The 22,094-nt window shown below is 44.4% G+C and overlaps 1 protein-coding gene across 2 annotated transcripts in view; it reads right to left on the minus strand.

Moving 5' to 3' along the window:
* Positions 1–22,094, minus strand: part of reln (reelin) — a 391,712-nt gene that overhangs the window by 13,435 nt on the left and 356,183 nt on the right. Inside the window, exons 52-59 of one of the 2 annotated variants that reach the window (XM_086010451.1) lie at positions 15,834–16,048; positions 13,744–13,921; positions 12,136–12,311; positions 10,293–10,399; positions 8,109–8,351; positions 6,153–6,328; positions 2,319–2,392; positions 199–360 (exon numbers count right to left, since the gene is read on the minus strand). In XM_086010451.1, the coding sequence (XP_085866577.1) occupies positions 199–360; positions 2,319–2,392; positions 6,153–6,328; positions 8,109–8,351; positions 10,293–10,399; positions 12,136–12,311; positions 13,744–13,921; positions 15,834–16,048 (1,331 nt within the window). The remainder of the gene's footprint in view (positions 1–198; positions 361–2,318; positions 2,393–6,152; positions 6,329–8,108; positions 8,352–10,292; positions 10,400–12,135; positions 12,312–13,743; positions 13,922–15,833; positions 16,049–22,094) is intronic. The other variant, XM_086010450.1, reaches the window with a different exon arrangement.

Raw genomic sequence — 22,094 nt, forward strand, 5'->3', positions numbered from 1 at the left:
GTGAGAAAAGCAGTCAGACAACACAATGGAAGGGTCAAGAGTGGTGCTGGTGAAAGTGAAAGGTCTACCATTCCCCAGTAGTAACAGCTCTCATCTTTTTAGTACCTAAAAAATTGGAAGAAACGTGAAAAGAAACGGTGACTAAACAGTAAGTAAATACAATGCCGAGGAGCGTCCATTCCCCTTTCTGAACTGTACCTGGATGCAACGTATTCAGGCAGCTGGATGGTGACCCGGTTCCAGGCGGAGCAATTGACGGAACTGTAAATACTGGCCTCATGGAACTGGAATGGTGAGCAGCCAACATTGCTGCTTGTTGAAGGAAGACACTCCGTTTGCACAAGTGACCAGGAGTCCTTCCTGCAAGGATAAAGAGAGTGCCTCACTGAAGTGTCTTCACCTCACTGACAAAAGACTACTGCTGCAAAGTGATCAGAAACGCTCGAAACCCTGGTCCTAGCTGCTCAGCTGTTAAATTAAAGGAGTGCTGTTGCCAGGGTAGAATGTTTTACACGGTAACAATGGAATCCACCATCAAATGATGAAGTAAAAACAACTAGATTGATTATGCTTTAAAATAACTTTATATTTAGCAGCCCACAGTGCCTCAGGAAACACAACTAAGAAGGAAACACTTCAAATGGGTAGCTGAGACCAGTGATGGAGGCCGGGCTCTGGTAGTCATTTGGAGAATGGATTGGGGAACAATAGAGGCTATCAACTTTCATCCTCCCTTCTCATCTCTGACCCATTCATCCCATCATTACAGGAAGTGTGTGCAGATGCAAGTCTTAAAGAGATTGATCGTGCCCTCCCACCAAGAAGCCATGCTCAAAGGGAACATGGGGGCGGAGATAGGGCTATAATATTGTAGCCTTAATTCCCTGATTTGCACACCCTGTGATTGTGACTTCACATTGGGAGCTTGGGATAGTGTAATTACCCCTTTAATATATTTTATGGTCGGGATTCTCCACGTCTGCTGTCCCCAGTTCATGAATTTCTACCCATTAAAATGAATGGGTGGAAAAACCGTGGGCTGGGAGCGCAGAAATAAAAAAAATCCCAGCCAATATACCTATGGTGAATCTCCCATTCTGTTGCTAGGAGGATACACAGTTTTATAACAGAAGTGTTATACGATGCTTCACACAATTTATTCATATATAATGTAGTTGATCCGTGTGACTTGCTGACAGACAAAATGTACATAATGGTGTATTTACTGTTTGAATTTAAAGCTGAGCTTTAAAGCTTTAATGTTTGTCAACTGTGGCTCAGTAGGTAGTGCCCTCGCCTCCGAGTCAGAAGGTTGTGGGTTCATAGTCTCACTCCAGGGACTTGAGCACAAAAACCTAGGCTGACACTCCAGTGCAGTGCTGAGGCAGTGCTGCACTGTCGGAGGTGCTGTCTTTCGGATGAGACGTTAAACCGAGGTCCCGTCTGCTCTCTCAGGTGGATGCAAAAGCTCCCATGGCACTATTTCGAAGAAGAGCAGGGGAGTTATCCCCGGTGTCCTGGCCAATATTTATCCCTCAATCAACATAACAAAAACAGATTATCTGGTCATTACCACATTGCTGTTTGAGAGAGCTTGCTGTGTGAAAATTGGCTGCCGCGTTTCCTACATTACAACAGTGACTACATTTCAAAAGTACTCCATTGTCTGTAAAGCGCTTTGAGACATCTGGTGGTCGTGAAAGGCGCTATATAAATGCAAGTCTTTATTTAATGATGAATAAAACTTAAAGTTCTTTCAACGTGATGATGTTTACAAAGAAATCTGAAACTTCTCATGCAGTTAAATATATTATTGAAGATTTTGTGATAACTGTGCTCACCCAGTTCTTTGAAGTCCTTTTACAAACTATTGCAATGGTGCAACAGAAAGGGAAGGGAATTTTTTTTTCAAGGATATGATTGGTTCCTTTTTTTGTGAATCAGAGGGTGGACATACAGTGGAGATACATTGTTCTGTAATGTCAACATTGCATGCACCATACATCTTAATGACAGACACACTGCACACACAATGTGGATTCTATAGAATAAAATGTTTCTTAGTTGTGAAAGTTAAGAGGGCAGGAGCATCAGGTTACTGGAATCCCACTCATATATTCTGAATACTCAAAATCATAGCATGTGATTTTGGTAACGGTACGGTGAGACTTTATACCATATAAGTTGCTGAGTTGGTAAGCCTGCAACTGTTTTCAAAGTTCACTATGAAGTTGAATTCACCAAAGCTAATTACAATGTTCTTTGTAGCAAACATATCCATCTGTCGGTCACAAACCTTTCTCGGGGTTGCCACTTACCTTGGATTCTTACTGTACTCCAGCAATACAGGCTGGAGATCCCCACAAGGATCAGCTTCACAGCCAACTACAATCTGGAAACATATTACAGAAGATAAACTCCAGGAAAGGTCAATTTAATGAATGTACAGGCACATTTCATGCTTGATACCCACTTTAAACATGTGACAATGTTATTTCTTTGACCCCGTAAGGTTTTTTTAAACATGCAGAAGTCTGATGATGCCAGTTGATCGTCAGAATGAGTAGGATTCAGTACAGTGAGGAGAGAAGATGGGATAGATCCAGGGGTGATATAGATTCAATGTGGTGAAGAAGCTCTTTGTGCAACACACACTATTAAATGTGTAACAGTAGAAGGGAGAGTGAGAGAGAACATAAGAATGTACAGATTACAAGAGAACATTCAGTTCATCCGCTGATTCTGTCATCTGTCAAAACACAGAGCAGGCACACTTTGATGTGGAGAAATATTCAGTGTTTTCTTACAACAGTAAAATGTTCATCAACGGAACCCCCGGAGAAATGATGTAATTGGCTAAAAATGGTCATTTACGCTGTTTCTACGGGTGTTCTACTGCTCTCCTGCTAAAATCAGTAGGAAATCGGGAGAACCCTGTGCCAATCTAAGGTCTACTTTAAGGCGCCTGTGCTACAGTGGCAACTGAAGACTGGCATGACCTAAACAGTCTTAATATAGGGGAGTGCTATGACCCGAATAATGCATTTCAAGGCCATCCTCTATAACTCATTGTCCTACCTTTCCACAGTCTCCCACCAATTTTAGTCAAGGACCTCATCTCTTACAGTTGCTCAGCTATCTCCCCTCTTGCCCTCTCAAAGCACATCTTGTCCAGAAGATCCATTTCCTGTTCCCTTGATCCCCATCTCACTCAACTCCTATCCACTCAACAGACCATCACCTCTGCCCCATCATTTTTTTCTCTCTCTCACATGGCAGCTGTTGATCATTCTGCCATTGCCATTTACACTTCATCTAGTCATCTTTTATTTCTTAACTTGTCCCATTACCATCTCCTTTTGCCTTGTACCACTTTTGTCTCTTAATCTCTCCTGCCTTCCATCCTATCACAGACCTTCCCTTTTATTCTTTCCTCCCCTCCCCCCTTTCCCTGCCCCTACACTTGCTTAAAAACCTGTCACATCTCCAACTTTTTCCAGTTCTGACGAAGGGTCATCGACCTGAAACGTTAACTCTGTTTTTCTCTCTACAGATGCTGCCTGACCTGTTGAGTATTTCCAGCATTTTCTGTTTTTATTTCACTCAACTCCCCTCCCTGGTTCCCATGCTAACTGACATTGTATGTGGCTCCCTTTCCTTGGGCACTGTTCTTTGAAGGCAGTTCCCTTCAAAACTGCTGTGATTACCCCCATCTACCACCTCAATCACCATTACCTTCCTTTTCAAAAGCCCATCTTCGACACACCTGATCTCCAACTACCGCCCCAACTCCAACCTCTCATAGGTCCTTAAGTGCGTCATTGCATCCTAGTTCTGTACCCCACAAAATTCCTTGTTTGAATCCCCGTAATACAGCTTCGATCCATCTCACAGCACCAAACCAACTTCAGCTAAAGTCACAATTGACACCCTCTGTGACTGTGGCAGTCTTGTATTATCTTCCTCAACCTTTCTGCAGTGTTTGATACGACTGACCAAGCCACACTCCTGCAACGCTTCTCATCCATTGTCCAGCTCCATAGGACTGCCCTTGCATGGTTCCATTCGTAGGTATCTGAAGGCAGTTACTGCATCTCCAGCAATGGCTTCTCTTTCCTCCCCTCCCCTCCCCTCCACCATTAGTTCCGGGAAATCTGAGGGTGCCACCTCAGTGGGAGGTCTTATACCACTACTGATTTGAATGCTCACTGGTAGAAACTGGCAGCCAACTAACTCAAATCTATGTAGACAAGCCAGTGTGTTCCACATCCTCTCATCTGCTGCTTTCCAACACATCACTTGCCACTTAGCTCTCCTATCATCAATTGCCAAAACATCCTAAATCTGCTATGTATGCACATAGCTAATGCTCATTCATATACAACTAGGTGGGATTGTGAGTTGTGAGGAGGATGCAAAGAGGCTTCAAGGCGATTTAGACAAGTTGAGTGAGTGGGCAAATACATGGCAGATGCAGTATAACGTGGATAAATGTGAAGTTATCCACTTCGGTAGGAAAAACAGAAAGGCGGAGTATTATTTAAATGGTGATCGATTGGGAAATGCTGATGTACAAAGGGACCTGGGTGTCCTTGTACACCAGTCACTGAAAGCAAACATGCAGGTGCAGCAAGCAGTTAGGAAGGCAAATGGTATGTTGGCCTTCATTGCAAGAGGATTTGAGTACAGGAGCAAGGATGTCTTACTACAGTTATACAGAGCCTTGGTGAGACCACATCAGGAGTACTGTGTGCAGTTTTGGTCTCCTTACCTAAGAAAGGATATACTTGCCATAGAGGGAGTGCAGCGAAGGTTCACCAGACTGATTCCTGGGATGGCAGGACTGTCTTATGAGGAGAGATTGGGTCGACTAGGCCTGTATTCACTAGAGTTTAGAAGAATGAGAGGGGATCTCATTGAAACGTATAAAATTCTGACAGGGCTAGACAGACTGGATGCAGGGAGGATGTTTCCCCTGGCTGGAGGAGCTAGAACGAGGGGTCACAGTCTCAGGATACAGGGTAGGACATTTAGGACTGAGATGAGCAGAAATCTCTTCACTCAGAGGATGGTGAATCTGTGGGATTCTCTACCACAGAAGGCTGTGGAGGCCAAGTCACTGAATATATTTAAGAAGGAGAGAGATAGATTTTTAGACACAAAAAGCATCAAGGGGTATGGGGAGAGAGCGGGAATATGGTATTGAGATAGAGGATCAGTCATGATCATATTGAATGATGGAGCAGGCTCGAAGGGCCGAATGGCCTACTCCTGCTCCTATTTTTCTCTTCTAACTGAAGGAACCACTACAGGATCCCATTCATGGTTCCTTAGAGAAACTGCTGTCACAGCAGAGGAGTGGCTAGACAGCAAGAAAATGACCAATATCAGTTATAAAGTTAGATGCTCTTAAAACAAACTATTCCTGCCAGACAACATGCACCAATGAATCTTGAAGAAAACGGGAACTAAATTTAGTGAGGTTTTTACTCATCCCTCGGCATGTTTGTTTGGAACAGAGCATTGGGGATTGGAAAGGGACTAACATAACTATTACTTAAAAATGTCAAGAGACAGATTTGGAAACTATACACAGAGACGTTTATCAGTTGTAAGGAAAATCTTTCAAGCATATTTTAAGGGATCTGGTGGGTGCTCATTTGGAAAAGCATGTCTTGTTAAGGAGAATCACCATGGATTCAGGTACGGAGGTTATGCTTAACTAACTTATTTGGGTTTCTAAGACACAAATTAAAAATTAGAATTCAGTAGGGAAGTCAGACAGAGCCTTTCTTTACACAAAGAGTAATAGACATCACTGATGAGAAGTCATCAGTGAAGACTACAGTAAGCGAATTCCATAGGTAACTATATGTGTTTCTGGAGAGAGTGAGAGAGAGAGATAGTGTTGTGTGAGAGAGAGAGAGAGATTAAGATAGATTGAAGGATAGGGTCGAAGATGGGCAGATAGGGTTGGGATCCATGGAAAAGGGTGATGCATAATGGCCTTTTCTTGTTCCAAATAATTTTTACGTTCCGGATAAACAGGGCATAATTTTCTTGTATTGTTCTGATACTCGAGTTTAATTTACAGTGCCGCCTTAGTATAACTGAGGTATAAGAAATATTAAATGACCTGAATAGAATCTTACTCTGAACTGCAGTATGTATCCTGGTGCTACAATAAGTTCCCGTGAAGCCAGGAAATTGTGCGTCTTATCTTTCTTCTTATTAGGCCAATAGAGATGGAATGAGGGATTACCACAGAAGCCTGCTGTACGAACTGCATTAGGGTAGAAAATCCAGTTTTCATCATGGTTAACACCTTCTGTAGGGGAAAAAATGGTCTTTAGGAACAGAATAATAAGGTTGCTATCTATATTTTATAGTTTTACAGCACATATATGGGCCAATTATGTGATCAAGGTTCAATTTAAGTTTTTCTGCCAGCACAAAGGAAGCCCATGGCACAGTGAGTTGATTGCCTGCAATTTTGCAGATCAGTTCACTTGAATAATTATTCATAGCTGTCTGTTCAGCTTTGGCATTTTGCAGGGAGCCAGCCTGATGGGAAAGTGGAAAATCCTCTCAAATTTAAAGGGAAACTGGGTACTTAAAGGTAAGTGCCTACATATGAGGAGAAACATTGTTTTAGCTTTTACAGTATAAAGCATTAAAATAAATTTAAAATGTTTGTCAGCCTTTGTCAAGTCTAGGTGGGTGGATAAATGCCAGGTAAAAATGAAGTCAAAGAAAACCTCATGTGAAGGCACAAAATAGTGTCTGTGGGCAAGTGTCAGAGTGATGCCACAACTTGACCCGTTTGATGGCTGGCTAAGTGGTTAATACAGTTGTCTACATTACTACCGGACTTGGGATATGATGCAGAAGATGATGTTCACTTTAAGGAACCAGGCAAGGTAAGGCCACCCATCAGTACCATGTATCAAATACATGGTCTAAGAATGCATGTTACAACCGGTTCCACATATACTGCGCTCACCCATGCCAAGCCCTCACACAAACTTATAGCTCTTTCATTGTATCTCATGCATATCCATACTTCGAGTAAGACACACATTCATTATACAACATACAATTGAAAATCTTGCCACATTCACATCTTCCAAGGGCATCATACCTGAAGTCACTGTAACACAACCTAGTTACATGATGCACAGTTGCTTACTGACACCCGGACTGGCTTGTAGGTTGGGCACATGTCTGTCATTGTGCACATGCTGCTTCAGCTGCCAATATTTCAAGACTACTTTTTTGCTTGTACAACAACATGGAATATAAAGGGCATGACCCCAAACTTGGAGAAAGGTCTCCCTGCTGAAGGATTGGTGGAGAAAGCACCTCTTCTCTGACATGACCAGGTAGTTATGGCGGGATCTGTGGACGCACACACACGTGGCTGCTGTCTGCTCAGGCCAGATCACCTCAGGTGGAGGTGGTCATGCCTTTGTGTATTCCTGTGCAACTCCTCCCTCATCTTCCAGTTCCCCGAGGGCAACAGGAATTCCCAGGGATGCTGAACGTTCAAGTTTAGGGTGGTGAAAGAGAGAGTTAATCTTCTTGCAATGGTAGGAGGTATAAAAGGGAAGAAACCAAAAAAACCAAATCCTGCAAAATAACAGGGCTAGATTGACAAAAGAAAAATGCAAAACATCAAAACCACTCCCAAAACAAGTCAACACATCTTTAGGAAAATTCTCTGTGAAAGTTCAGAAAGTGAGGTTCGAAATGCTTTTAACTTTCAAAGTGATAATGCCGCTTGTCTGGGACAAGCCATGTACAATAAAGAGTAGGGTAGTCCTGCCCTCATTTCTGACCCTGTAATGAGCTTGTGCTGTGCCACCAGTCGGAGCATTGAGTGACAGTCATGCTCTCCCGTTGGATGCACCTGTACTCTGCGATCCCAGTGCTGAGTAAACACAAAGCCTAATTCTGGGATTTTCCAACCCTCCTATGTGACTGGCACTGGGCACTGCCAAATTTCCCCTGTACATTTTTGATCACCCATCAAGTCATAACCAAACACTTCCGCTCACAATTATTAACTGTCATCAGTGTCATTAACCAGTCTAATGTTTCCATCTTACCATCATCAAAAGAATCCAGTAGTTGACTTGGGTTGATCTCAGATCCTCCAATCAGGATGTTGTCCAGTGCCCACTGAGCACGCTCTGTGCTTGCTACCATCCAACCATTCAGAACAACAAAGGGCTGCCACCACCGCAGGCGAGTTGTGTTGGTGTGGGCCTCCTCTGGGAGAAGAACATAATCTTGGCGCACAGAAATATATTTCTGGTAATCCATTTCATGCAGCAGGTTCCAGCTGATTCCTGCAGTATGTCACGAGAAATGAGTCAGTATCAGAATTTATTATTTGAACAGAAATGTAATTAAAGGATTTTTCAATGAAGTTCACTATGACAGTGGTTTTAATCAATGTTTGTCCTAATAGAGACCAAAGTTGGAATCTTTACATAGAATTACATGACATTTTACAGCACAGGAACAGGCCATTTGGCTCAACAGGTCTATGTTGTGTTTATGCTCCACATGAGCCTCCTCCCTCCTTACTTCATCTCACGCTACCAACAGATCTTTCTATTCCTTTCTCCCTCATGTACTTATCTAGTGCAAGGATGAGTTGAGTCTCCTTAAATCCTCATGTTGATAGATATTGACTGTCAAAATAAATTGTCTCACTTTAGCTCCTAGCATGTCCAAGTACTTCAGAAAAAAGCTGCAAATTTGACAGTATTCAGCAGTTTTATCTGTGAGAAACCCAGCAGTGACGTGTGAAGTCGACAACTGTTCATTTAGGGAAGAGGCATTAAGGTTAAGATTGAGAACAATTCAGGGACAATATTGCAAGGTGTTGAGCATGAAACAAACTGAGAACCCCTTTTAAATCTGGGATCAATTCATATTTTTACTATTAGAAATGAGAAAAATACTTTGGTGTTTAACAGTTAGCTCCAATTTTTACAAGCTCCCCAATAGACAGTTACAGTTTTAGCAAAGATTAATATGACAATGCAACTACTATAACTATTTTTTTGTTGTTTTAGAAAGAAAATGCCACAATTTATCTCACTGCTGTATATGGGACCTTGCTGTGCGAAAGCTGCCATGTTTCCCTACACTGTAACAGTGGCTACATTGTAAATGTATTTCATTGGCTATAAAGCGCTTTGGGTTTTCCAAAAGTCATGAAAGGCACTTTGTAAATGCAAATTCTTACTTACCATCACAGCACCATAGAAGTGGAAATCTTTCTTACTTCTATGCATAGTGAAATGTATGGATTGGGCATCTATGAAAGTTGCTAACAATGAAACCACTATACCTGGAGATTGTTGAAGGATATGAGAATGCCCCAGGTATAGACATTTTATTTAAAGCCCAGCTGCAAGAAGCTAGGCATTACAGGTTGTCTGTCATGGCCAGTGTTAATTACACAGTTCAAAAGTGGAAGGAGACTTCCAACAATTCATTTGACTTCTATCACTGATTAGTTTTTGTCCATAGGTGGTACTTGGCTGACAGCGGTCAGCATGGAATCGTAGAATAGTACAGCACAGATGGAGGCCATTCGGCCCACTGGGTCTGTGCCAAGCCTTTCTGAAGGGAAGTTAAACAGCAATACTCCACCATCCAAATCTATTTTCTTTTGTCAAGTCTCCTTGCTGTTTTTCATTCTACTGCAAGGGAGAAACCTTGATTTGCTCCAACTTCACTGTGCGTGCCTCAGTGTTAACGCTTGTGTGAAAAGAAACATCCACTGCTTCTTGACTAAATTCAAACAGAAACCCACGTTTTACAGCTTTTACAGTTAGAATTTTCACAGAATAAAGGTCCATCAGACAGGTTGTTGACTGGACCTTTTCAGGACTCTTTTGTTTAGTTAGAATAAAATACTTCCTATGATATTTTGTCTTAAATAAAATAATTTTCTGGTAAACCCCAATAGCGAATATTATGGAACATGATGAAGAGAGTACACGGCCATGGTCACAGTGTAAAGTGGGGGAGAAGGCAGAGGGGAAGGAACGTCTCCGTCAAGGTCAATGCTCCCCAATCAGAATCCTAGCCATTAGTTACAGGAAATGACTGAGTTGCCACACTCAGTGGAGTCAACCACTCCCCCTCCTTCTCTATCTGAAAGCCTTGCCTCTGCGCTTCTCGTCGATTAGTCTGATTTAAAATATCATTTGGACGTGGTTAAGAAGTGCTGCAGCTAATTACATAGTTACAAAAAAGAGAATAAGCCTCACCTCCATCAGTAGAGTAGTCAAACAAAACCCCTTCCTTCCTACAAGTGGGCTGATGACACGTGGTCATGTTGTTCTCACTGCCTATTCTGGCCCAATATTGCACAAATCTGGAAATAAAAGACCAGCATTAATTTGTATACTTGAAATCGTAAAGGAATCATTAATCTCATAGCAGAGAAATGTCTACTGGCACTAAACAGGAACTCGTTACTGGAGAGGAGGTTTCTAGCTGCTTATTATTCAGAAGGGGCACAAAGTTTTTTTCCAGGAATCATCCAACTTGGCTCTTAGATATTTACAGCTCACAATCAGAGTGCTACACCTAGAACAGCTCATTATCAGAATATTACTTTGACCTTTCAGAAACTCTCCCCCCATTTGCGGTTTTGGCTGTCGGGGCCAGAGAGTCCTCAGACACGATGTAAGTGCAGCAGAGCAGAAATGCTGTTCCGCAACTGTACTAGAATTCCACTTTGCTGGTGACCCCCGCTCCTGACCTTGCGAGAGTATATCGGGTCAGGGCAGGGCCATCTGATTAACATATGTTTTGGCAGGTGTCTCTCCCAATAAGGGTGCCCATGGAGGGGGTGGAAAGTGCATCATCAGATGGCTGCTGCTGGTGAGCCCCCCTCGTAAAGCTGCAGCTATACCAGTGATTGGACCCGATTGTAAGAGGGTTGATTAAAAGAAATTGCCAGAGTCAGTTCTGGGGTCTTCTAGACTATAACTCTGGCCTGGAGGCCTCTGTGAGCCCAACTTCTGCCCGAGAAACAACCTGATTTCCTTGCCTGATTTCCCACTAAGTTCTCTGCCCAGGTGATTATTTGTTCCTGCCGTTCAAATTGCTGGGCAGAAAGGAGGCCGGAGCATCAGGAATTCTTGTGGGGGGGAGGGGGGGGGGTGGCGAAGCACAACACGACACGGGCCTCGTATGGGGCAGATGAAAGTTCCATCCCCTCCAGAACCCATCGGAAACTCTTGCTGGTTTGTTTCTCTTTTGGGCAGAGATTTGACGTTTCTGGGTCCTGCCCAAATTTCTGCCCCCACCAGGCCTCTTGCACCTATTTTACTTCCCCCACCTCACCCCCCATTCTGCCTCAGGCCCCAATGAAATTCGGGGCAATCAGTTCCCAGCAAATGTTTGGAATCTCTAAAGTGGTGCTTGATTGTGTCTCTTCAGTTATGAGGTTGGTGAACTCCCTCCTCTCTTCTATTTTGATTTGGTAATTCTTTTATTTCCATCTCTTAAATGGTTTATGACTTATTTTGTGCTCATCAAGGTGAGGGAAGTTAGTGCTGGGAATTCAAACACTATCTATTTCAGACACCCAAGGGCAGATTTTCCTTATTTGCACTTGGGTATAAATAATCACCTGAATGGAGAACATAGAAGAAAGATGGGCAGGCCCCATTGTGGGCATGCAATCTTCCTTGCCCAATTTTGCTCTAAGCACTCTGCTCAGGTGATTATTTATGTCCAAACATAGGAGAGGAAATTCATCCATTGTCAGCATCAAGTACGACCAGGTCAGGAACAGTACATATAGATGGAGAATAATCCTCCCTTTAATCTGCCCAACAAGGTGCTTCATCTCCAACCTCAGGTGAGAAACCTCTATTACAGCGGTGTGACATTTTTACTTTTCTCAAACCAACAATTTTGTGACCTCTTAAAGCGTGATTGCCAGAAAGTGCCAATTAATGCCAAATTAGGACCAGTTTTGTGCTCCCATAGGTGAAAGCCAGTGTCTAACTGATTGAACCAAAGAATTTATTAACACTTTTTTCTAACTTGACCTATATGAAACAGAGCTTTACATAGAATTAGCTGTATAAAACTCACTTTGTACCCCTGAGATCAAGGTCACCAGTTATTGCCTGCCTCATGCCTGCTCCACTGAAATAGAGGGGCAAATCTTCCACCAGGACACCACAGTCTGTGCAAGCCTTTCCGCCTTCCAGAGAAATCCACGTGTCTGATTTAATGTCATCAGTCTCAAAACGTTCCTTCAATGAAGTCTGTAACATATTAGGCTAACAATTACTAAGTGGGACAAACAAAGGCAACTGCAATTTTCCCATCTTCAACTGGGGCTATCATCCAATTAATTCAAAACAAATGTTTAAGCTGTTTATATTTCTCCTCCATTTGCCCTTTCTCCAGCCTCCATGGGCTACATAACACTATGAGCAGAGAGAGGTGACCTGCTCTCAGGCCTCAGCCTATGCTGCTCTATGGCTGGCCGCTAGGAACTGTCCCCCTCTGTGGAAGTGTGCGGCCTCTGCTTGCCATCTCCCCACAATGGTATGGCTGAGATTGCTAACCCACTGTGGAGGACTCAAGGACACAAATCCCTGTTGAACTACTCACATTGCAGCATATTGTAGCTCCACGTTCTGCCATTATACTGTCCCTCTTCTAGTTACAGTCCTCCTATTCCTCAAATTTGACTATCCAAAAATGTATTGTGCTTAAGTGTTTCATTATGAATTTGCTAATGGTGCACGAAGACATTATAACAAAAGCAAACTTGAGAGAAAATACCATTCACTAAATGTATTTTAGGATCTGATATTTACTTGTCCCCAAGTGACAAACTGATTGTGGTTATTATACATTAATTACCACTAAACAAACAACCAGCACGTTAAACTGTCACAGCAGATGTCACGGTTTATTTCCACCCCCCCCGCTGCAGACTTGCTGGGTATAGTTCCATGGGGATTGGCAACAGTCCAGTATCTTGACATTCTTCCTGTGTGAGCTTCGACAGTCTGTCCCTGGCAGCACTTTGTGACTGCATGCTCTATCCTGCTCTCACCCAATGTCCTACGCTTTTCAACAGAGGTTACTGGGTAATGATCAGGAGTGGGAAGGTTGGCCCAGGGGTTACTGATGCCCATCACTTCAAATGCTGCCTTGATTGAGGTCAGCTAACTCACCAGAGAGAAGAAATTTCACTTAAAACCTTTTGGTCTGTGTAGCTTAATACTACACCAGTCAGTGCCTTTATCTACAAGGTCATTAAGGGAGCTAGGTTATGAAATATCTTTAGCAGATAATGGCCAAATCGTTCACTGCATTGTAACCGAGGATTAGTATCTAGGAAAGGGCGCAGTTATTAGATCCTTTTTAGTGCAGGTGCAAAACTGAGCTGAAAAACTAATTGCTCCATACTTTTTTTTTGCTAACAGCCAAGGAGTTTTTTTGCATGTTCAATTTAGTGTGAATCTGACTAATCATAAGAACTACCCATGCATTCATTATTAATAAATCACGAACCGAAAATCATGTTTAACTGGGCTGTGCGAGTGATCAGGTTATACAGCTCCACTCTGTTACTCATGGCCCCCATAGAATGCAAGCCTGGATTCATGATCCCCATGAATTTTCAGATGATTATTCTGCACGTCTTGGAATTTTAGGAAATCTCACATAATCCAATAATACCTTTAGAGGTTGACTCAAGTAACAATTTGGCCCCGTGAAGCCAGGGTCACAGAAGCACTGTTTGTTCAGGCAGTCACCATGTCCTCCACAATTGTCTGGGCAAGCAGGCCCCACATAGAAATTATCAATCGCCCACTGGATGTCTGAATACTTCTGATAGAATCGGAATCTCACAGGACTGGAATAAAACAGCACGTTAGTTTTAATTTCACTTGGAATTTGCACAAGAGCCCCTACACTTCAGAATGACAATTTTACATTTGTGAAAAAGCGAAGAAAACGGATCAAAGACTTGACACAGATATATTGACCAAAGGACCTTGTCTTTCCAGTCAAAGTGATTTGCATGTTTTCCCTTCTGCATTATTTCTCAGCTGCACAAATGCTGTTGCAGTTAGGGAAATTAAAATGTGCAGCAGACCCTCCTCTGCTGCTTTCAGGGCCAATTAATTTTTGGTTCAGAAGGAAGTGGCACCATTCCATAGCTTAGGGTAATAGGGAGTCAGCTTACTGCTGCAGAAGAATGATTCACTCATTCACTTGGCTGAGGAGCGATGAAAAGCGTCTTACATACAGTTGGCAATTTCCAGCACTGCCTCAGGCAGCAACCATCTCAACTGAACTGAGTGCTGTCCACTTCACTGACTTCAGAAGCTACAGGTCTGCACAAAGCCGATTAACATCATATCCATCCATCCATCCAACACCATTTAGATTCAGTATGTTACTAAGGAGTATCCAACAGATATTGCAGGCACCGAATGTCCTCGTTGATGTCTGAAGAATCATATCAAAGATTGTTCATATTAAACTTTGACTTTTCATTTTTTCCCCATTTACATTTGTGAACTTCTGTTTCAAACAATGCTGATTAATCTCCTCCAGCCACGTGTTGGGGTTCAATCAAGCGTAGAATCAAAGATGCACTGTGTGTATATAAGTTGATCTGCCATTGCATTGCATAGAGGGAGTCAAGACCAACTGTAGGCTTCCAGTTAAGAAGGGCCATTTGGACCAGGGACGCAGACATAATTCAGTCCCCATTTTAAAGTCATACATTCAGTCCTTATGTTTGTATTTCCATTATAAATTTCTATGTCCACATTTATAATGGAAATTGCCTATGCAAACTTATCATGCTGTAGTTATACCATTCTGCAAGTGGTAGCATTGCAGTGCTTGCACTGGGGTGCTGGAAGGTGTAATTACAAGATTACAGAAGCTGTTTTCATTATAAATGTGGACATGGGAATTAATAATAGGAAAAAGTTGAGCTTTTTTAACATATTACTCGTTGGTCTCCTGTGATGTTACACATAGGGGGGACAAGACCAAGGGCAGCATTCGAAACAAGCAAGGTCAAAGGTCAGTTTGTATTGGAAGCTAACTGGACCCAGGTGAAGGAGGAGAGAGGGGAAGAGATGGGAGGAGGAGGATAGGGGAAGGGGGGTGGGGAAAGGTAGAGGACAAGAGGAGCAGGTGGAGGGAGGTTGTAGTGAGCTGTATTTCTGCCACCGGGCTCAGATTTTACCCGGGAAGAGGGGGGAGGGGGGCAGGGTACGCTCCCCCTTTGTTTCACCAGTTTGTCATTGAAATAATAGGGAAGTGGGGAAACGCCCATGACTCCATGGAGGCACAGATTTTAATTTCTGCTGGGGGTAGGGAGAGAAACACAGACTCTTGTAAATCTGGACTCTGGACCTGGTGATTACATCTGAGCTGGGCAGAGAGTTCCTCTTCTCTACACTGAGCTTAGCATTTCAGGTGGGGAGTTATAGTGAGCAGATCAAGATGATGCTTTTAATGTGGGGGGAGAGGGGGTAAGGAGCACTGGGGCGATATGGACCTTCAACCTCGAAAGCTTAAGTGGGAAGGAGTAGGGAGCGCTGCACTGACTTTGACTATTTAAAACAAGCTAAGATGACCCATTTAGGAAGAGCTGGAATTGCAGTCAACAGTCGTGGTATTCAACAGGGAAGAAACATATTTTTGAAAACTCCAGATTTCCACTGAGTTCTCTCTAAGATAGAAAGTGTCAACAAGAAGCCACTGAGCAGCGTCAATTCACTACAAAAGCCCCTTTTACTCACTTGCCCATCAGATTTCCTGGCAGTGGATAAATGACTCTTTTCCATTCCTTGGCAGCGAAGAACACAGATGGCTGAGTGATGTCACCAGAGCACTGTGGGTCGGCCGGGAGACACTGCAGCACCAGGTAACGCCAGTTAACTCCAAAATCTGTGGAATACTGGATATGAACCTGATTCTGAATGACTTTTTCTGTAGTTTTGCAGCCCACTGAAATCTGGAAAAAATTTAATGAATTCCATAAGCAAAGATCATTGACTTTTTCCACTTATTACTACGTTTACCATAATCCAAATGACATTTCAATTAGTTTGAGACGTGAAGAACTGGTTTTGGATAGGACCCAAGCAATTGCTGGACATCGATTATCTTTAGTCTGCAGGGACAATGACTCCATGTGAGCCGATAACCCCCACCTCCCCCCTTCAGGCTCCTCAGACAGGACTGTTGTGGGCCACTCTACCTTCCAAGGTTATATCGGGACAGAGGTTGTGGAAGAATCCTTGCAGGTGTGATGCGCTTGCCCCTGGCCATGCATATGACCCCCATTCCCACAATTTGGATTACATAGTGTGGTAAACCACTGTTACCACTGTTATCGTTCACAACCGTTCACTATTGTTACACTGTTGTTATCACTACACAAGGTTACCTCTTGCCACGCACGCTGTTATACCTAGGCATACCTCAGCTGACTCCGCCCATGGCTCCGCCTGCTTGCCCAGGTATAAAGGTGACCGCTTGGCTAGTATTCTTCCTTGTTGGAACCGATCACCCACGAGGGTGGGCTCTGTTATTTAGCCAATAAAAACCTATAGTTACTATCTTAACTCGTCGCTTTTCATGGAATGAATTGATAGGTATATCACATAGGATATACAGCACATAAACAGGCCATTCGGCCAAACCAGTCCATGCCGACGTTTATGCTCTACTCGAGCCTCCTCCCGTCTTTCCTCATCTAACTCTGTCTGCATAACCCTCTACTCCCTTCTCCCTCATATGCTTATCTAACCGCCCCTTAAATGCATCTATACTATTCGCTTCAACCATTCCTTGTGGTAGCGAGTTCCACATTCTCACCGCTCTCTGGGTAAAGAAGTTTCTCCTGAATTCCCCATTTGATTTCTTGGTGACTATTTTATATTGATGGCTTCTAGTTATACTCTTCCTCACAAGTGAAAACACTGGCCCCGATTTTCCCCGAGCCGTTGGGCGGGGTTTCAGGCGTGTGGGGGGGGTGGGGGGAATCCCGAATTTGGGGGTCCCAACACCATCCCGCCCAAAACCCCGCCCCACGCAACTTTCAGGGGCGGCGGGTACCTGCCCCGCACTGGGACCCGCCAAAACCAGGCGGGAAGGGATTAGTGCCAATTAACTGCCTGTTAACAAGCAGTTAACAGGCAGTTTATAGCCTAATCCCTATTTTGAGGGGTTTCGTGTGGGATTCCCGACGGCTCCAAACCACGCCAGGTTGAGCAGGCGGGCCGTCGAGTTGGAGGGCCCGCCAACCCGACTGCCAGCCCCACTGCTGTCAACAATTTCTCCTTTACGAGAAACCCTGGTTCATAAGTGTCAGCGTCGCTCAGTCCATAGCATTTGGGTCAGAAGATTGTGTTCAAGCCCCATAACCTGGATCTGAGTACGTAATCTGGGACGACACTTCAGTGCAGCACTAAGGGAGTGCAGCAATGTCAGTGGTACCATCTGAGATGTTAAACTGAGTGCCGAGCTCTGGTGGTTCAATCAATATAAAAGATCTCATGCCACTATTCAAAGAAGAGCTGGGTGTTCTCCCAGTGTGTTGGTCAATATTTCTCCCTCAACCAACACCATCAAAAGCAGATTCATTGATCATTCTTCTTATCTGCTGTGTGGCAAGTGACTGCTGCATTTACCTACACAACAACAGTGACGACATTTCAAAAGCAATCCACTGATTGAAACAGTTTGGGATGTCCCAAGGACGTGATAAGGTTCTACATAGGTGCAAGTTCTTTCTTCTTTCTATAACCTAAGGAAACAGCTGTATAACATTGCTTTTAAAAGCATAATGATTTTCAGCTATTAACGTTTTACACGGGGTTTGCTTTTTTAAATTCTCTACGATCACTGTTACTGAAAAGTTTGTGGTGGGCTCGAGCTCCCTGTTTAGGTTGTTCTCAGCTGTTACTGTCAGATTGTTTCTGACCTTCCCTGTGGGTCAATATATCCTTTAGCATTTTCAAAACACGTTAAACTAGGAGAAGGGAACCATTTAGATTTTGTTTCTAAATTCTTTAGTGTGGCTGTTTTGATCTTTTGGCTGAATTTCTCTAAACCCCAGAACTATTGGACTTTTCACTGTATGAAGTTGGTCGTTTGTAATTTTATCAACCTTTTTGCTCACATGATGTTCAGCCTTTTCTGAAGAAATTTTTTTTAGCCCAAAAACCACAAAGGCCACTATTTCAGCAAGAGGAGCAGTACTGTTTTGATAATAAAGATGAAAAACCAAACTACATCAGAGGGCTTATCCCTTTTAAGCCTAGTGCCATTGGCACGGTTTCCAACTACAAAACAGAAAATCCCAACTAGTCCAGTGCGATGGTTATAACTAAACAGTGATATTAACTTGTGAGCATGTCAAGATGCCTAGCCTGTTAACAATACTGTATGTTCGTATCGAAACGGCTTCAGCTGTCCTTGAATGATGGCGGCGCGCATGGATGCAGCGGCTTTGTCTCTCCCGAGACTGTGCGTTTTTATCTTCTTCCTGTATCTCTTCTGGACTCTGCTCAGGCGGGAATTGAGGGCGGACCTGCTGTACAGCCGGCAGACGCTCCTTGATATCGGGGTCGATTGCGTGCGGCTCACACTCGGCGCCGTCGATCTGCCTCCCGACATCGCTCGATCCCCGGGACCAGCGTGGCGTCCTCCCCCAGCCGGAAGTCGGCGCAGACCGCGCAAACAGAAGCGGGGCAAGAGGGCCGGAATCCACAACAGGTTAAAGAGGGCCCCACACAAACCCTCCCTCCCAAGTATTTTCCTGGCCAACGTTAGGTCACTGGAAAATAAAATGGATGAGATCAAACTTTGATCTCTCCTCACAGAAAAGGACAAAGGAATGTTGCACCATGATCTTCACAGAGACCTGGTTGAACAATGGCATCCCTGACACCACCATCCAGCTAGAAGGACGCACGGTCTTCCGCACCGACAGAACTGCAGACTCCGGTAAGAGCAAGGGAGGCGGTTTGTGCATTTACACTAACAATGCCTGGTGCACTAACACGGACATAATCGATAGATCCTGTTCTGCTGATTTGGAATTCTTCATGGTAAGGTGCAGACACTTTTACCTGCCTCGGGAATTCACGGCTGTTATCATCACTGCGGTCTACATCCCACCACATGCTAATGCCAAACTAGCACTGAAGGACCTCTACAGGGCCATCAGCGAACAACAAACTGCGCACCCAGACGGAGCCTTTATCGTCACGGGGGACTTCAATCACATAAACCTAAAATCTGTACTCCCGAAATTCCACCAGAATGTTTCCTGCCCCACAAGAGGGGAGAACACACTGGATCAAGTCTACACGAGCATTGTAGATGCTTATAAGGCCATTCCCTGCCCCCACCTTGGGAAGTCTGACCACCTCTCCTTGTTTCTAGCCCCGGCATACAAACCGCTTATCAAAAGAGTGAAAACATCAGTAAGATCAGTGAAAGTATGGCCAGAGGGGGCAGTCTCAGAGCTTCAGGATTGCTTCGAACGCACTGATTGGAGCATGTTTGCCCATACTGACATCGAGGAATACGCATCCACAGTGCTATTCTACATCAACAGTTGCATCGAGGTCGTCACGACCCATAAAAATATCAGGACATATCCCAACCAGAAACCCTGGATGAACGGGGAGGTCCGCTCGCTGTTGAAAGCACGCGACGTAGCATTTAAATCTGGTGACGCGGCGGCTTACAGTGTAGCTAGGACCAACCTAAAAAAGGGTATCAGGACTGCCAAAAGAAAACAGACACTGCGGATTGAGGATCATTTCCACAACAACTCGGACCCCCGGCGCATGTGGCAAGGCATCGAGTCCATCACTGACTACAAGAGTAAAAACACCAGCCCCCCGGTTAGCGATGCCTCCCTTCCGGAGGAGCTTAACAACTTCTACGCTCGCTTTGACAGGGACAACAGGGAGCCGGCTACCAAAGCCTTGCCACCCCCGGAAGACCAGGTGCTCACTCTGTCCACCTCCGACGTAAGGGGTGCTCTACGCGGAGTGAACACACGTTAAGGCTGCTGGACCTGACCGTATCCCTGGACGGGTACTCAAGGAATGTGATCAGCTGGCTGATGTCTTCACCGCCATCTTCAATTTGTCACTGGCCCAGGCAGTAGTCCTTACATGCTTCAAGACCGCCACCATTATTCCTGTGCCAAAGCAAATGGCTGCGATGTGTCTGAACGACTATCGACCTGTCGCACTCACACCCATCATAATGAAGTGTTTCGAGAGACTGGTCCTGGCTCACATCAAAGCCAGTGTTCCCGCCTCTCTTGACCAACACCAGTTTGCCTATCGTGCAAACAGATCAACGGAGGATGCAATCACAACTGCTCTTCATTCTGCACTGAAGCACTTAGTCGGTAAAGAGACCTACATCAGAATGCTGTTCATAGACTACAGCTCAGCATTCAACACCATCGTCCCCAACAAGCTGGCCACCAAACTCCACACTCTTGGCCTGAACACTTCCCTTTGCAACTGGACCCTGGACTTCCTAACTAACAGACCCCAGTCTGTCAAATTAGGTAACCACACCTCCCCCCCCTGACCCTGAACACGGGGGCCCCACAAGGTTGTGTGCTGAGCCCCCTCCTCTACTCCCTCTTCACCCACGACTGTGTGGCTGTTCATGGTTCCAACACTATCATCAAGTTTGCGGATGATACCACGGTGGTAGGCCAGATCACCAACAACGATGAGTCAGCCTACAGGGAGGAGGTCCAGTACCTCGTGAAGTGGTGCGCCGACAACAACCTGGCCCTTAACATCAAGAAAACCAAGAAATCATTGTGGACTTCAGGAAGTCTAAAGGCGGAAGACACCCCCCCATCCACATCCAAGGGGCTGTGGTGGAAAGGGTGGACAGCTTTAAGTTCCTCGGAGTCCACATCACGGAAGACCTCTCCTGGTCCCTCAATACCTCCTCTTTGGTGAAGAAGGCCCAGCAGCGCCTATATTTCCTAAGGAGGCTGAAGGGATGCAACCTGTCACCCCGGATCCTCTCTAACTTTTACCGCTGCACAATAGAGAGCATCCTGACGAACTGTATCACAGTGTGGTATAGCAGCTGTACCTCCTGTGACCGGAAAGCCCTGCAGCGGGTAGTCAAAACTGCCCAACACATTACCAGAAACATCTACCAGAAACGTTGTCTACGGAGGTCACTGACCATCATCAAAGACCCTACCCACCCCAGCCACAGTCTGTTCGCCCCCCTGCCATCTGGGAGACGCTACAGATGCATTCGCACCCGCACGACCAGATTTAGGAACAGCTTCTTTCCCAGGGCTGTCATCCTACTGAACTCTGCTAATAAACTCTAAAGCCTGCACATTTGTCAATGCACTTTATTATGTTTATGTTTATGTTACAAGCCAAATGTATGTTAAATGTCTTAATCAAAATGTACACTCTCGGGAGCCGCAAGCTTACATTTCATTGTACTGCACTTGTGCACTAACAATGACAATAAAGTTGATTATTATTATTATAAAGAGGAGTGAAAAAGAGAAACCTTAAATAGAGAAACCTTAAATACTGGAAATCTGAAATAAATGCTGGCAGTACTTTATAGATTTCTCAACTCTGAATGGGAAATACAAGTTAACAGAGGTCACGAGACTATCACCTGATGAAGGGCTCACCTAAAACGCTAACCTGTCTCCCTGTCAGGCGTTGTTTTATCGTTTTTGTTTTATGTTATTCCAGAATGTCCTACAAACTGAAGGAAGATCACAAACATGCCAAATGGCTGACACGGCATAGTTTCAGAATAAAGGGTCGCCCTTTTAGAACTGAGATGAGGAGGAATTTCTTCTCTCAGAGGGTCGTAAATCTGTGGAATTCTCTGCCCCAGAGAGCTGTGGAGGCTGGGTCGTTAAATACATTTAAGGTGGAGATAGACAGATTTTTGCAAGATAAGGGAGTGAAGAGTTATGGGGAGCGGGCAGGGAAGTGGCCTTGAGCCCAAGATCAGCCACG

The sequence above is a fragment of the Somniosus microcephalus genome, chromosome 17 (genome assembly GCF_052327205.1).
Source record: "Somniosus microcephalus isolate GS21.2 chromosome 17, FLI_Smic_1.0, whole genome shotgun sequence".
Classification (NCBI taxonomy): Eukaryota; Metazoa; Chordata; class Chondrichthyes; order Squaliformes; family Somniosidae; genus Somniosus; species Somniosus microcephalus.